Genomic DNA, 14,056 nt, shown 5'->3' with positions numbered 1-14,056 from the left:
TAACCTCAGAAACTTTTTATTTTATTTTATTTTTTTGCTTTGAAATAAGAGGTGGATTTGAAGTCTATTTGAACTGACTTTATATTACGCATAAATATTTATATTTTATCTAAATAACTGCGCTGTAACAAACTTTTTTTGTGGTTTGTTTTTTAGTAATGTTTCGGATCCGTCAGGTTTTTTTCCGTCGTGGGAAAGTTTTCGGGAGTCTCCGTATCGTTCTCGTGTTCGTTCAGTTGAAATCCCCACCCTCACCCCCGCCCCTGGTTTGACACCCCCCTACCCCTGCACCCCCAAAGGCCCCCCCACCCACGGCCGGTGCCCGCCCCCTGCAGCCCCTGCCGGGCCTGGGGTGGGGGGGGCCAGGGCCGTTTCTCTTTGCCCCCCCAGCCCTGGTGCCCCCCTGGCCAGGGGCAGCGGTGTCGCCGGGAGCATCGTGTCCCCCCCTCCCAGCTGCGGCCCCTTCCAGCTCACCGGCCGCCTTTTCTATAACCAGCCGTGTCGTTTTAGTGACTTTTTGATAATGTACAGGTTTTGTGAATTTAAATTTATTTCTTTCTATATTTTTAGGACCAATCTCATTTTTAATAAGGTTTAAAGGAGGAAAGGCAGACTCTAGCCCTCCTCTCCGTTGCCTGTTGATGTCCCCACGAGCTGTAGGACCCCGCGTGTCGCGTTCGAGAATAAACAACTCACGTTTGATAGACACATGCTGGTCTGAGCCCTCTGTGGGAGCGAGGGGCTATGGGGGGGCTTGGGCTGGGGGGGGAGACGGATGGACCCAGCCTATGGGGTGCTGCAGGGACCCTTGAGCTGAAGGGGGATGCTTTGGGGGACCCTGAGCTGCAGGGGGACTGCGAGGACTCTCCCCTTGCTCCCCCCCACCCTCCATCTCCCGACATGACAAGAGTCACTTGCTTTTCTTGCCTTTTTATTTAAAAACAAAAAAAAACCAAAACCTCGAAGGGGGGGAGCTGGTTGGGGGGGGGGGGCCGAGCGCGGAAGCAGGAGGAAGAAATACAAAACTAGAAACCTCTCGAGATTTTAAAAAAAAGCAACTTAAAAACCTGTACAAAATGCGCTACGTATAAATTAAAGGGGGGGCAGGAGGGGGCCGGGGGGGGCCTCGGCTTTCTCCTCTGCAGCTCAGGCCCCCCAGGGCCAGTGGGACCTCGACACTCAGTCCCCCCCAGCAGCAGGGTGGGGGCTCAGCATGGGGGTCCCAGGGCCCCCAGGCCCCCAGGAAGGGGGAATGGGGCCGCCTGTGGGTCTCCCTCTTTGGTTCCTTCCTTGGGGGGGTCTGTGCCCCCCGACCAAAGGGGCCATGCCCGGGGTGGGGGGGGCCGGGCAGTAGCAGCAACAGGAGAGGTGGGTGATGGCTGGAAACCGGGGGGGGGGTGGCGTCACCCCAGGCAGGGGACAAAGGGCCGCAGCCCCCTGCCCCCCCCAGGCCTGGGCTGAGCATGCACCGAGCTGTGGGGTGAGGTAGATGTGTGGCAGGGGGTCCCCGCTGCCCCGGGGTGGGGGGGGGCCCTCAGCCCCGGGGGGGGGAGGCTGGGGACTCCGCTGCACTGGCGGGACTGGAAGAACCGGGAGGCCCTGGGCAGAGCTGGGGCGGGGGGGGCACAGCTGGCCCCAAAGCTGGAAGCAAGTAGGGGGGGGCTGCCCGCCCCGCAGAGGGGGCCGGACAGGCGGACGGACCCACAGCGGGGGCTCATGAAGCCGGAGGGGGCCCGGGCAGCTCAGGCCCCCCCCCCCCCGCGACTCCCTCAATCTTTGGTTGCAAGAGCCGCCCCCGCGGGACCCCCTGATTGTCGCTGTGTGGGGTGGGGGCTGGGCGGGGGGGGGGGCAGCGTGGGGGCCGGGGCCGCGGCACCCCCGGGCGCGGGGACTCTAAAGTGCCTGGTTGACCCTCGGGGCGCCCGTTGCCCGTGGAAGCGGGGGTGGGGGGGGGGTTATTGCACTTGTCCTGCCCCCCCCGGGCCGGGGCGGGGGGGGGGGGCAGCATGCAGAGCCCCGGCCCGCGCCCACGGGGGCAGGAATGGCTGCGGCAGGGGCGGGGTGGGGAGGGGGTGCAGCACCCCCGGCCCTGCGGGGGGGCTGGTGCCCGGAGACTGGACCCCACAGGGGCGAGGGGGGGGGGGGGGGGTCCGTCATTGCCCCCCGCCCCGGTCCCCGAGCCGGGGGCACCAGCCGGACCGGGCAGCAGAAGGCACGGGGGCACCGCGGCTGGGGCGGGGGCTGGCGGGGCCGCGGGCCCTTGGAAGCACGAGGGGGGCGGCCGGGGACCCCCGGCCCCCCCGGGGCGGCATTTATCTCTTTTTTTTTCTCTATTTTTTTTTTCTTTTAGTTTTTTAGAAAATGCGGGAGGAAAAAAAGCCCTCCGAGGGGGGGGGGGAGAGACAGCTGCCCGTCTGGGGGGGCAGCGAGACACTGTGGGAGCAGCGGGACCCCCGGCACAGGGACCCCCCTGGGTTCGGGGACCCCCAGCCGGGGCACGGCTCCTTCCCGAGGCGGCGGCAGCGGCGACGGCGGGGGGGGGGGGGGGGGGCAGCGCCGGGCAGAGGTCCCGGCCCAGCCCCTCCCGGCAGCCGGCAGGTGCCAGGTCCCTCGGGCCGGCCCCCCCCCGCCGCTACTTGGGGTAGGGGTAGGGGAAGGCGCCGGGCTCGGACGGCGACTCGATGGGGCCGTGGGTCGGGGCAGCGCTGCCGTCCTGCGGGGAGGCGTTAGCAGAGCCGGGCCCCCCCCCCTCAATCCCCTGCGTGCCCCCCCCCCCCGGCTCCCCCCTGGTCCCCCAGCACTCACCTCCAGCGGGAGAGCAGGCGGCACCGGTGGGTACGGCGGGATGAAGGCTCCGGGGACGGCGGTGGCAGCGGGTACGTACTGGGGAGAGCGTCATCGTCGGTGGGGTGGGGTGGGGGGGTCCAGGGCCACCAGTGGGGGGACCAAAGGGGGGGGGTCTTACCGTGCCGGCGCTGCCCAGCGAGAGGTGGCCGAGCTGCTGGGCCAGGGGGGCCACCACGGAAGGCTGGAGGGGGACGGCGTGGTCCACAGCGGGGGCCAGCACCGCGCCCTGCACGGCTCCGTCAGCCCGGGGAACCGGGGGACGTGCAGGGCCAGGGGATGGGGGGGGGGGCGCGTGGGGGGGAACACACCGGTGAGACACGGGGACCGGGGCCGTGGGGACGCACGGGGACACTTGGGGCTGCGGGGACCCCGCTCCGTGGACGGGGGATGTGTGGGGCACGGGACAGCCGGGACACGGGGCGGGGGGGACAGGGAGACCCAGGGCGTGGGGCAGGGTGGGGCCGTGAGGCGGGGCGGTGGTCACAGTGGGTGGGGCATGCCTCAAATGGGTGCGGCCGTGGTCACGGTGGGAGGGGCATGTCCAAAGTGGGCGTGGTCGCGACCACGGCAGGCGGGGCATGTCCGAAGTGGGCGTGGTATTGCCGCAGTAGCCGGTGGTGGGGATGCTGTCAGGGAGTGGCAGGTGTGGGTGGGGCAGTGGGTGGGGCTCCCACACCCACTCCGCCCATGCTCACCGTGGGCTGCACGAGGTAGGACTGGTGCATCCAGGCGGGGCCGTGGACCTGCGGCAGCAGCCGGGTGGAAGCGGGTGGGGGCTCCCCCGAGCACCCCACCCCCTCCTCCCCTCCATGAGGACCCCCCCCCCCCCAGCTCCGTCCCCCCATACCTGGTAGGAGGAGACGGGGGAGGGCAGGTACGGGGCCAGGGCCGTGGGGGCGATCATCCGGCTGGGGGCCAGGCCGTAGGGCGCCGGGTAGAACCTGCGGGGCGGGGCGTCAGGGGCGGGGGGATGCGGCCGGCAGCCCCCGCCCCGCCAGGGCGTGGGGGGTCCTGGGACACCCACCCATTCTGCAGCGCTGTCGCAGGGTCGTAGGCCAAGGTCACGGTGCCCTGGGGGGGGGGCAAAGGGGTCAGTGCTGCGCCATGGCCCCTCCAGCAGCCATGGGTTCTGCCCACCCCCCCGCCGGCAGGACCCCTTCCCCATGCCCCCCCCGCACCCCCGGCCCTCCTCTCACCGCATCACCATCCCGGGCCCAGGCTCTTCCATTGGGCACGAACTTGCCCTGGCTCTGCCGCTTCTTCTGACCCCCATCCGCGAACTTGCAGAGCAGCGGGTCCGGGGGGGCTGCGGGGAGGGGCCGTCAGCACCGCTGGCCAGCCCCCGGCCCCCCCAGTCCCTCAGGACCCCCCCAGCCCACCTGGCACCCCCGGGGGCGTCTTGATGTACTTCCCGTTGAAGTGGGTGATGACGGCCTCGCACTTCTCCGTGGACTCCATCCTGGGGGGAGCAGGGCTGGGGCGGGGGCCGTACACGGGGCCTTCCCGGCTACCCCCGGCCCCATGTAGCCCCCCCTAGCTCTGTGCAACCCCAAGCACCCCCCAGCCCCATGCGTTGCCCCATGCACCCCTCGGCCCGCAGCAGAGCCCCCTCGGCCCCCCCACGCCATACCGTGCGAAGCCCACGCCGCGGCTGGCCCCGTGGGGGTCCCGCAGGATGCGGGTCGAGACCACCTGCCCGAAGGGCTTCAGCAGCGCCTCCAGCTCTTGCTCGTCCACCCCCAGCGGCAGGTTCGAGATGTAGAGGTTGGTGGGGTCCTGCTCCTGTTGCTGGGGGGAGGGGGGGGGTTAGGGGGCCGGCCAGGCCCCCTGGTGCACGGCAGGGGTCCCCGGGGGCTCTGGGTGTCATGGGGGGGGGCCTGAAGGGCCGTGCCATACCTTGGCCATCTGGGCCTGCACCCCACTGGCCTTCAGCGCCGTCACGGCCTTCTGGGCTGCCGTGGGGCTGTCGAAGTCGACAAAGCCGTAGCCTGGGGATGGGGGGCCGGGGGTGAGAGGGGCCCTCAGAGCCCCCCCAGCCCCCCCCCTCGACCCCGCGGCCCCTCCAACCTTTGCACTTGTTGGTCGTCTTGTCCAGGATGGCTTTGGTGGAGACAATCTTCCCGTAGCTGGGGGGAAGGGGGAGTCAGTGCCTGGCAGGGCCCCCAGCCCCACCGTGGGGGGCCCTGGGCTGGGGGCAGCAGGGACCCCAGCGCCCGGGGGGGGTGTCTCAGCCCCACTCACGGCTGGCAGAGCTTGACGAGGTCCTGGTCTGTGGTGCCAGGGTGCAGCCCCCGGATGTAGAGGTTGGTCTTGCTGAGCTGATCCGTGGCCCCCCCGGCGGGGCTGGGGCTGGGGGGGCCCAGCGGCTGCGCCGGCGGCACATAGGGCTGCTGGGGGACAGGGGTCAGCGCCTGCCGCGGCTTTACGGCAGCCCCCCCAGATCCCGGCCCCCCCAGGGGACACGCGTGTGGATGCAGTGAGGGCATCCAAAGCCCCCGATGGGGCCCAGGGACGGATCCTGCCCGTCCTGGGGCTCCCCCCCGGCCACAGGACCCCCCGGTCTGACACGGCCCCGGGGTCAGCAGCCGTCCCCAGGGCCCCTGGGCCGGAGGCGGCGCCGGCTGGGAAACCTCGGGCCTGATGTCAATGTGCAAAAATGAATCACCCGCAGCCGCCCCCACGCCCTGGCCCCCCACCCGTCCCTGTCCCTCTCCCTGGGTCCTCGTCCCACCCCCATCCCCAGGGTGGCCCCATGTCCCCCCATGTCCCCCTGGCTCCCCACCCCTGTGTCCCCCCAAATCCAGGCTCTGCTGCAGCTTGGGGTGTCCATCCCCAGGTCCTGGCTGGGGGTGCCAGGGGTGACACCCCCCCCGTTCACCAGGGACAGGGCTGGGGGTCACCCACCCATGTGGGGTCCCCTGGCCAAGACCCCCAGACACCCCTGGGGACCCCCCAGCACAAGTGAGCACGGCTGTGCACACACGTGTGGGTGTACACGCATGTGGGTGTGCACCCTGCACACAAGCGTGCACGGTTCACAAGCGTGTGCGTGTGCACTGCCCCCCCTTCCGCATGTGTAAGCATGTCCCAGGACTGATCCGTGTCCGTGGGGGGAGCACACACGTGAGAGCCTGCCCGGGCCCTGGGGGGGCTGTCACCCCGTGGCAGGGGCATGGCCGGGCACAGAGGTCTGTGCTCGCACAGGACAGGCGTGTGCGTGTTGCACACGCGTGTGCAAGCGTGGACAGGTGCCTGGGGGGGGCCCACCCCACCCTGTGTGGCTACATAACCTCTCGCCCCCACCTGGGGGTCTGTACTGTGCCTGGGGCCAAGGCGTGGAGTGACCACAGCCCCCCCCCGGGGAGGGAAACTGAGGCACGAGGTGGGTGGGCAGGACCCCCCCCCCCCCAGGCCCGGGCCGGGGGGGGGGGGGGCCGTGGCTCACCCGGGTGTCCCGCTCTGACCCCTGTCCCGGCGGGGGTGGTTCCCGGGTGTCCCCCCGAGGACCCCGGCGCCCGTGTCGTCGTCCCCCCCCAGCTCCGTCCTCTCCCCGCTGCCCAGGCCTGTGCCGCCCCCCCACCCCCACCCCACCACGGCCAACCCCCCCGGGGAAGGCACGGGGGCCGCCACGGCGTGTTCCCCCCCACACACCCCCGCTCCCCCCCTCCGCGGCGGGGAGGGGGGGGTGGGAACACCCGGGACGGGGGTCCCGCGGCCCCACCACGGCCAAGGGCCGGGCCCGACGGCGAGCGGGCGGCCCGGGGGAGGGAGGGAGGGAGGGAGGGTGTGGGGACGACGACGGGACCGGTGGGAGGGGGGAGCCGCCCCCCCCCCAGCCTCTACCTTCTTGCCGCTCTTGTTGTAGGCGAAGGCGGGGAGGCCGGAGCGCGGTTGCACCGAGAGCAGCATTTTCCCGAGCGCGAGGGGCCGGGGCGGGCCGGGAGCCAGGCGGGCCCGCGCCTGACGTCACGCCCGGGAGCCAGCCTGGAATCTGGGCTGGCACCGCGCACGCCGGGTCCTAACGCCGGGGACGGCCCCGCTCCGGTGGGGGTGCACCGGGCCGGTTTTCCATCCCCCCCACTCCACTCTACTTCCACTCCGGGCTGCGGGGCAGGCGGCTTCTCGCGGGGGCGGACACCGCACACCGTGGGCCGCCTGGTGAGACGCCCCCCCCCGGTGCTGCCCCTCGCCCCGCCGCAGGGAGGGACTCCCCCCTCCCCGGCCCCGGCTGGACGTTGCCCCGGTGCCCCAGCCAGGACGTGGCGGGGGGGTGTGTGTGTGTGCGTGACACCGGGGAAACCTCCCGTCCCCCCCAGCCGGGCCTGTCCGCCATGCCGGCGTCAACCGTGGGTTCGCTCGGCCCCGAACGCCCCGGGAAGCGACGGTGGCGTTAGGGGGGGGGGGGGGGGGGCTGCAGTCTGGGGGCTGGACCCAGGCCCCCCGCCGCCGGGGGTGTCACTGCCCGCCCGGGGATGGGCTGCAGCGGCCCCAGAGGCCTTGGCACCGCGGGGCCGGTGGCGGCCGGTGCGCGCCGGCCCGTAACGCGCGGCCCCTTTAAGGGCGGCTCGTTCAAGGCTCCGAAGCCCCGCCCCTGCCGCCATTACCCCTCGGCGGGGCGCTCGCCCCGCCCCGCGCCGCCCGCACCATGGGCGCGGCCATTTTGGAGCCGCCGGTCACGTGCCCCACCCTACCCCACCCCGCCCGCCCGTCAGGCGGGGCCGCCATCTTGGCACCTCCCTCCCCCGCCGCGTGACTCCGGCTGGCTCCGCCCCGCAGCTGAGGGCGGGCAGGGCGCCGCCATCTTGGCGCTTCGCGTCCTTCCCCCCCCCCCCCCCCCCCCGCAGCGGTGGGGTGGCGTTCCGCGGAGCGAGACGGGGGGGTCGGGGGGGTCCCCCCGGGAAAGGGGGACCTGGGGGACACCGGAGTCTCCTGAGGGGTCTGTAGGGGAGGATGTGGGATCCTGGGCCACCCGAGGGGGGGCTGTGGGGCAGGATGGAGGCCCTGCAGGGCAGGGGCAGACCTGGGGGTCCCCAGAGAGTCCGGGGGGGGGATTACAGCGCCCCCGGGGTGTCCTGTCAGGGGCAGGACGCGGGGTCCCACAGGGGTTCGTGGGGCAGCAGAAGGGGTGTCACCCCCCGGCCAGCCTAGGGGCAGGACGAGGGGTCCTGGCCCAGCCTGGCACAAGCTCAGCCGGGGGGGGGCCGGGAGAGTGCGGGGGGAGCGAAGGGGCTGGGGGAGCCGCTGTTCCCCCACTCCACACCCCCCCCCCCCAAACCAGCCCCGTGTGCCGGGGCGCAGGGACCGCGTGGCCCCCGCTCCGCATCCACACGTCCGCCGGCAGGGCCGGCCTGGCCCCATTGTGGCAGCCCTGGGCGCGGATTGTTCTGGCTCTTTGCAGGGCGTCAGCAGGGAACGGGGCCCCCCGCATGCCCCGTGCTGAGCCAGGCCCTTCGGCACCGACCCCGCTGACTCACCCCACGTGCGGGGACGGGCTGCTGAGCTGGCAGGGACGCGGGCGGACGGCTCCCTGCGGGCCGGGGGGCAGAGGGGTACCCCCCGCCCCAGCCCTCTCCTGCTGCCCCGCTGGGGACCGGCACAACGTTTGGGGGGGGTGCTGGCTCTGGGCTCTTGTCCCTGGTGTGTGAGCAGGACTGGCTATGGGGGTGCCCCCCCTCTCCGCAGGCAGGCACCTTCCCCCCCCCCCCCCCCCCCCCCGCTGCTCCCCCCAGCCTTTCATCCCTGCCTTTCATCTCTCACCCGGGGATTGAGCGCTGGTCGGCGTGGCAACACCCCAAAGTGTCCCAGCTCGTTGCCATGGCACCCAGAGATGCTCTGAGCCCAATCCCAGGACCCCTGCAGCCCCCCCAGGGTCCTGCCCCATTCTCAGCCCCCCATCCTGCACCCCAGGGGTGCCTTGTGCCAAGCATGGGGCCTTCCCTCCGCACAGCCGGGGGGGTTGGCAGGGCCGGGGGGGTGGGAGGTGCCCCTGCCCCGGGTACCCTCCGCGCTGTCCTCAGCCCCGCAGCTGCGCCATGGCCATCGGGGAGGTAAGGCCCTGCGAGCTGCGCTGCCCTGGCCCCTTCCCCCTCGGCCCCCTGGTCGCCCCCAGAGCCATGGCCCTGGGGTCCCTCTCTGCTGGGGGGGTGGGAGAACAGCCCCCTAACTCATGGGGACCCCCCCCCGGTCTGTCATCTCAGCACCCAGCCCCGGCACCCCAGCCCGTAGCCCTGGCACAGGGGTCCCTGTGTGCCCCCCGCTGTGGTCCCCAGCCCTCCTGTGGCTCCTGCCCCCACCTCTGTGACCGTAACCCCCTGTAGCCACGGCACCCATCTCTGTTGCCGTGGTGCCCCCCCATTGCCGTGGTGCCCCAGTTGCCGTGGTGACCCTCTTGCCAAGGTGCTCCATTGCCAAGACGCCACCACCACCACAGCACCCGGTTGCTGAGGCATCCTCTTGCCGTGGCACCCCATCACCGTGGTACCCAGTTGCGGAGGGGTCCCATCACCGTGGCACCCCATCACGGAGATGCCAGTCGTTGAGGCATCCTGTTGCCACAGCACCCCGTCACTGAGGTCCCCCATTGCCACAACACCCCATCACCAAGGCACTCTGTCACCGTGTCACCCCATCGCTGTGGCACCTGGTCCCCGCGGTGCCTGCTGGGGTGACACCCGCCTGCCCTGTGCCCCCAGGAGCTGCGGAGTGGGTGCTTCTGGCGGGGGGTGCTGGCGGAGGCATCGGCGACGCTCATCTTCGTGGGGGTGGTACTGGGTGCCTCGGCAGCCCCCGGGCCCCTGGCACCGGCGCTGGCCGGGGGGCTGGCGGCTGGGGCGCTGGCCTGCACCCTCGGGACACCCCAGGCCAACCCAGCACTCACGCTGGCCCTGCTCTGCACCCGCAAGCTGGGTGCCCTGCGCGGGGTCGCCGCGCTCCTGGCCCAGTGTGCTGGGGCCGTGCTGGCCTCCGCCGCTGCCCACCTGGTGCTGCCGGACGACGCCAGCCTCACCACCAGGGTGAGTGTCCCTGTCCCCGTCCCCGTCCCAGTGACGGTGACGGGGTGCTGAGGCTGGGTTGTTGTGGCAGGTGAGCGCGGCGGGGACGGCGAGGCAGGCGCTGGCCTGGGAGACCTTCGCCACCTTCCAGCTGGCTCTGGTTGCCTTTGCTGCTGCCGACCGGGCAGCCCCCCAGGGTGGGCTGGCCCTGGGCAGCGCTGTGGCTGCCGGCACCCTGGCCGCGGTAAGGACCCCCACCTGCCTACCCCCATGCCGGGGCTGCCGGCCCCCACCCCGGCCAGCCCTGACCCCTCTCTCCCATAGGGGCCGTTCTCGGGGGGCAGCATGAACCCGGCACGCTCTCTGGGACCGGCCATCGTCACCGGCACCTGGGATGACCATTGGGTGAGTCGGCAGCACCCCCAGTTCCCCCCTAGAGACCCCAATGTGGGGATGGGTGCCCCCAGCTGCAGCGTGGGACCCCCCACAGTCCTGTCCTCACCCCAGGACAGGGTTCTCTGGCTCTCCCCTTTGTTTGGATAGGTCCCCCAGTTCCCCCCAGGACAGGTCATCCTCAGCTGCATCCCCAGTTTGGGTCCTCCTGGTCCCTCCATCACAGGATGAGTCCCTCTCAGTACCCATCCTTGGGACGGGCCCCTCCCGGTCCCCCCATCCCAAACGTGTGATCCCCCCACAGCTCCCCATGCCTGGAGCAGGTTCCTCCATCCAGTCCCCATCACTGGTGTGGGGTCCCTGGTCCCCCCATCCCTTGAGCAGTGCCTAGCATCCCCCCAGCAGCCCCTAACCCCATGTCCCCCTGTCCCTGGGGCACCCTGACCCTGTGTGTGTCCCCCGGACCAACCCTGACACATGTCGTCCCCCCCAGGTGTACTGGCTGGGGCCGGTGCTGGGTGCGGTGCTGGCCGGGCTCTCCTACGAGTTCATCTTCGCCCCCGGTGCCTCCCGGGAGAAACTGGGCGCCTGCCTCGCCTGCCGGGACGTGGCGCTGGTGGAGACCACCAGCCCATCCCCCTCCTCGCCCTCCGCCCGTGGCCCCCCAGCCCCCCCAGCTGAGCAGGGCCAGGGCACAGCCTGAGCCCCCCCCCCAGCCCCCCAGCTCTGAGCCAGCCCACGGGAGGTGGCATGTGGGCCCCGACGCCGGGTCCCTGCCAGTCCCCCAGCCCAGCATCCTCCGTGGGGGACCCAGGGCATGGTGCCCCCCCGGCAGGATAGGGGGGGCCCATGCACAGATGGCTCCAGCCCCCCCCCTCCTCTCCCCCCAGGGGGATTAAAGGTGGCTTTGGGTCAGAGGTGGGTGCAGAGTGTTGCTGTGGGGGACGGGGGGTCTTGACGGCTACAAGACCCCTGTCCTGCACCCTCGGGGCACGGGAGCACCCCGATGCCGGGGTCCTCCCCTGCGCCCCACTCGGGGCTGTGCCCCCTCCCCAGCTCCCCCAGGCGGGCGCCCCCTCCCAGAGGCCCCGCAGTGAGGGTGGGGGCCGGGACCCCCCGTCCGCCCCGTCCCGTGCCGGGGCGCTGAGCGCAGCAAAGCCCTTTGTCGCGGCCTCTGCAGCCCCGGCAGATTTCTGCGGGCGCCAATGGCCGAGCCTGGCCCTAATCCCCCCGGCCGGGGAATTAGCGCCCGCTAAGCCGGGCTGAATAACCCTCCCGCAGACAACAGGGCTGGGGCGGGGGGAGCCCCCGCGGCCCCCAGCGGGGTTGGCCCGGGGGGGGCACCCAGGCTCCCCACCCTGTGTAGGGCTGGGGGAGCCTGGCTCCCAGCAGGGTCACCCCAATGTGTCCCCAAAACATGGAGGGGGTGGTAGGGGGGTGTCTTAGTGTTGCCCCCAGCCCCCCAGCACGGTGGTCCCCCAAAACCCGCAGAGGGCACCTATGGGTCAGAGCCCCCCACCCAAGCAAGGCAGCCCCAGAGATGGGGGATGCAGCTCTGGGGGGTCCCTGCTATCCTGGGGGTGCGGGGTTGCCCCGGGGGGGGGCCGGGGGGGCCCGGGGGGGGGGGTGGGGTGTCCCTTGTCGCGTGTCACCCGTCCCCCACACCGGGCAGCGAAGTGGTTAACGGGGGGTGGCAGCGGTGGGATCCCACCCCCGGGGCCGGCCCGGGGGGGCCTTATAAAGGTGGGCACGGGCGGCCCCCGGGGAGGGGAGCGGGGCCGTGGAGGGCAGCGGGGCCAGGCCATGCGGGAGCTGCGCTCGTCCTCCTTCTGGAGGGCTGTCCTGGCCGAATTCCTGGGCAGCCTCCTCTATGCCCTGCTGGGGTTGGGGGCCTCCCTGCGCTGGGCCCCAGGCTCCCCCAACGTCTTGGGGGCCGCCCTGGCCTTCGGGCTGGCCCAGGCCACCCTGGTGCAGGCGCTGGGCCACGTCAGCGGGGGCCACGTCAACCCGGCCATCACCCTGGCCTTCCTGCTGGCCTCGCAGCTCTCCCTGCCCCGCGCCCTGGGCTACCTCCTGGCCCAGCTGCTGGGTGCGCTGGCCGGGGCCGGCGTGCTCTACGGGGTGACACCGGCCCCCGTCCGTGGCACCCTTGGCCTCAGCGCGGTGAGCGGGGGCAAGGGGGGCTGGGGGTGCTTGGGGTGCTTGCGGGGCTGGGGTACCGTGGGGCAGGGAAGGGGGGGGAGTTGGGGCTCAAGGAGGTATTTTGGGGTACCATGGGGCTGTAATAGGAGATTGCGAGGTGCAGGGATGGTTTGGGGTGCTGAGAGGCTGATGGCGGGTTAGGGGGTCCAGGAGGTGCTTGGGGTTTTGGGGTGGTATGGGGCAGTAAGGGGTGTCCAGGAGGTGTTTGGGGTAAGGTGGGGCTGGGGACTGCGAGGGGGCGGTGACAGCCAGGGCAGTGGGGGGTTTGGGGTGCCGGGGGAATGGGGGACCACCTCTGTGGGGTGCTGGCTGCCGGCTGGCGGCAGGCAGGGTGCTGAGCCCCCTCCCGGCACAGCTGCACCCTGGCGTGGGCCCAGGCCAAGGCACCGTAGTGGAGCTGCTCCTGACTGCCCAGTTCGTCCTCTGCGTCTTCGCCAGCTTCGACGACCGCCACGACGGGCGCCCGGGCTCAGCCGCCCTGCCCGTCGGCTTCTCCCTTGCCCTCGGCCACCTCTTCGGGGTAAGGGCGGCCGCGGGGACCCTCCTGGTGTGACCTCGGCGGCTGGGGGGGTGGGTCCGGGACCGCAGGGGGGGCCAGCCGGCTGGCACCCCACCTCCCCGTCCTCCCCGCAGATCCACTACACAGGCGCTGGCATGAACCCCGCACGCTCCTTCGCCCCCGCTGTCATCACCCGCAACTTCACCAACCACTGGGTAAGTAAGTGGGGTGGGGGGGTCCCCCCATCCCGCTCCGGGCCCTCCCTGGGCCCTCCCCACTTGTCCCGGTCCTGCCCCAGCCACGCTGTCCCCGCTGAGGGGGTCCGGCTGCCGGACCCACCCTGGTGACAGCAGCACCCCAGGGTGCTGGGGGGGCTGTGCAGACGGGGTGCAAGGAGCCCCCAGCCCCGCTGCCCCCCAGTATCTCGTGGGGACACCCCCCCCGCGCTGGGAGGTGGGTCCCCCGCGGCCCAGCCGGACCCCCGCAGGGACGGGTGGGTGGGTGCCGTGTCCCGGGGGGTCTGGGGGGACCCCCTCCGGCCACGCCGGCCCCCGGAGGGGGGGGGGTGTGGGTGCCCCAGCCGCCCCGGGGGTGCCGGTGCCGGTGCCCACACCGCCCCCCCCGCAGGTGTACTGGGCGGGCCCGCTGCTGGGCGCGGCGCTGGGCGCGGTGCTGTACGAGTTCGCGCTGTGCCCGCGGCCCCGCAGCCTGGCCGAGCGCCTGGCCGCCCTCAAGGGAGAGCCCCCCGCCGCCGAGCCGCCGCCCGAGCCGCCGGCCGAGCCGCTGGAGCTGAAGACGCAGGGCCTGTAGGCCGGGACCGGCCCCCCCCGCGCCCGCCCGCTGCTTTGCTGTGACGGGGCCGCCGCGGTGCGTGTGGTGCGTGTGTGTGCGGCGCGGCGGGCGGCGGCGGCGGCGGCAGCGAAGACGACGACAACGACGGCGGCGGCGGCGGAGCCCCGCTGCCGGGACCCGGCCTGGCCTGGCCGGGGTCGCCCGTACCGGGCCGGGGGCCGCCCCGCCCCGCCGCGCTGCGGCGGGAGTTCTGTGTTCGGTGAATTAAACCTGCTCTTTTATTTTGGTAACCGCTCGCGGCCGTGCCCGGCGCCGGGGTGGGGGGGGACCG

General features: G+C 72.2%; 3 protein-coding genes across 4 annotated transcripts; 2 read left to right on the top strand and 1 right to left on the bottom strand.

Moving 5' to 3' along the window:
* Nucleotides 1-135: 135 nt before the first annotated feature.
* RBMS2 (RNA binding motif single stranded interacting protein 2) lies at nt 136-6,841 on the bottom strand. Of its 2 annotated transcripts, none has more exons than XM_075049699.1 (13): nt 6,691-6,841; nt 5,089-5,237; nt 4,915-4,973; nt 4,744-4,835; nt 4,478-4,629; nt 4,227-4,306; nt 4,044-4,153; nt 3,872-3,918; nt 3,695-3,788; nt 3,543-3,590; nt 2,966-3,073; nt 2,806-2,883; nt 136-2,713 (listed from the first exon to the last, which is right to left on the bottom strand). In XM_075049699.1, the coding sequence occupies exons 1-13, from the start codon at nt 6,754-6,756 to the stop codon at nt 2,633-2,635; spliced, it is 1,164 nt and encodes a 387-aa protein (XP_074905800.1). In that variant the 5' UTR covers nt 6,757-6,841; the 3' UTR covers nt 136-2,632. The 2 variants fall into 2 exon arrangements, with proteins under 2 accessions (XP_074905800.1, XP_074905799.1); XM_075049698.1 differs by having other exon boundaries at nt 4,478-4,635; nt 6,691-6,835.
* A 1,030-nt stretch (nt 6,842-7,871) lies between these two features.
* LOC142041267 (aquaporin-2-like) lies at nt 7,872-11,378 on the top strand. Its single transcript, XM_075049935.1, has 5 exons — nt 7,872-8,894; nt 9,540-9,860; nt 9,931-10,083; nt 10,164-10,244; nt 10,726-11,378. The coding sequence occupies exons 1-5, from the start codon at nt 8,880-8,882 to the stop codon at nt 10,933-10,935; spliced, it is 780 nt and encodes a 259-aa protein (XP_074906036.1). The 5' UTR covers nt 7,872-8,879; the 3' UTR covers nt 10,936-11,378.
* A 657-nt stretch (nt 11,379-12,035) lies between these two features.
* On the top strand, nt 12,036-13,989 carry MIP (major intrinsic protein of lens fiber). Its single transcript, XM_075049934.1, has 4 exons — nt 12,036-12,395; nt 12,790-12,954; nt 13,068-13,148; nt 13,561-13,989. The coding sequence occupies exons 1-4, from the start codon at nt 12,036-12,038 to the stop codon at nt 13,741-13,743; spliced, it is 789 nt and encodes a 262-aa protein (XP_074906035.1). The 3' UTR covers nt 13,744-13,989.
* Nucleotides 13,990-14,056: the final 67 nt, after the last annotated feature.

This window comes from Buteo buteo, chromosome 17 (genome assembly GCF_964188355.1).
Source record: "Buteo buteo chromosome 17, bButBut1.hap1.1, whole genome shotgun sequence".
Lineage (NCBI taxonomy): Eukaryota > Metazoa > Chordata > Aves > Accipitriformes > Accipitridae > Buteo > Buteo buteo.
This window is presented reverse-complemented; position numbering and strand designations above follow the sequence as displayed.

Coding starts and splice junctions, on each gene's coding strand:
- RBMS2 (XM_075049698.1), bottom strand. CDS start 6,756: ATGCTGCTCTCGGTGCAACCGCGCTCCGGCCTCCCCGCCTTCGCCTAC. Junction 5,238..6,690: donor ACAACAAGAGCGGCAAGAAG/GTAGAGGCTGGG, acceptor CCTGTCCCCCAG/CAGCCCTATGTGCCGCCGGC. Junction 4,974..5,088: donor CTCGTCAAGCTCTGCCAGCC/GTGAGTGGGGCT, acceptor CCTTCCCCCCAG/CTACGGGAAGATTGTCTCCA.
- LOC142041267 (XM_075049935.1), top strand. Junction 10,084..10,163: donor CTGCCGGCACCCTGGCCGCG/GTAAGGACCCCC, acceptor TCTCTCCCATAG/GGGCCGTTCTCGGGGGGCAG. Junction 10,245..10,725: donor GCACCTGGGATGACCATTGG/GTGAGTCGGCAG, acceptor CGTCCCCCCCAG/GTGTACTGGCTGGGGCCGGT.
- MIP (XM_075049934.1), top strand. CDS start 12,036: ATGCGGGAGCTGCGCTCGTCCTCCTTCTGGAGGGCTGTCCTGGCCGAA. Junction 12,955..13,067: donor CCCTCGGCCACCTCTTCGGG/GTAAGGGCGGCC, acceptor TCCTCCCCGCAG/ATCCACTACACAGGCGCTGG. Junction 13,149..13,560: donor GCAACTTCACCAACCACTGG/GTAAGTAAGTGG, acceptor CCCCCCCCGCAG/GTGTACTGGGCGGGCCCGCT.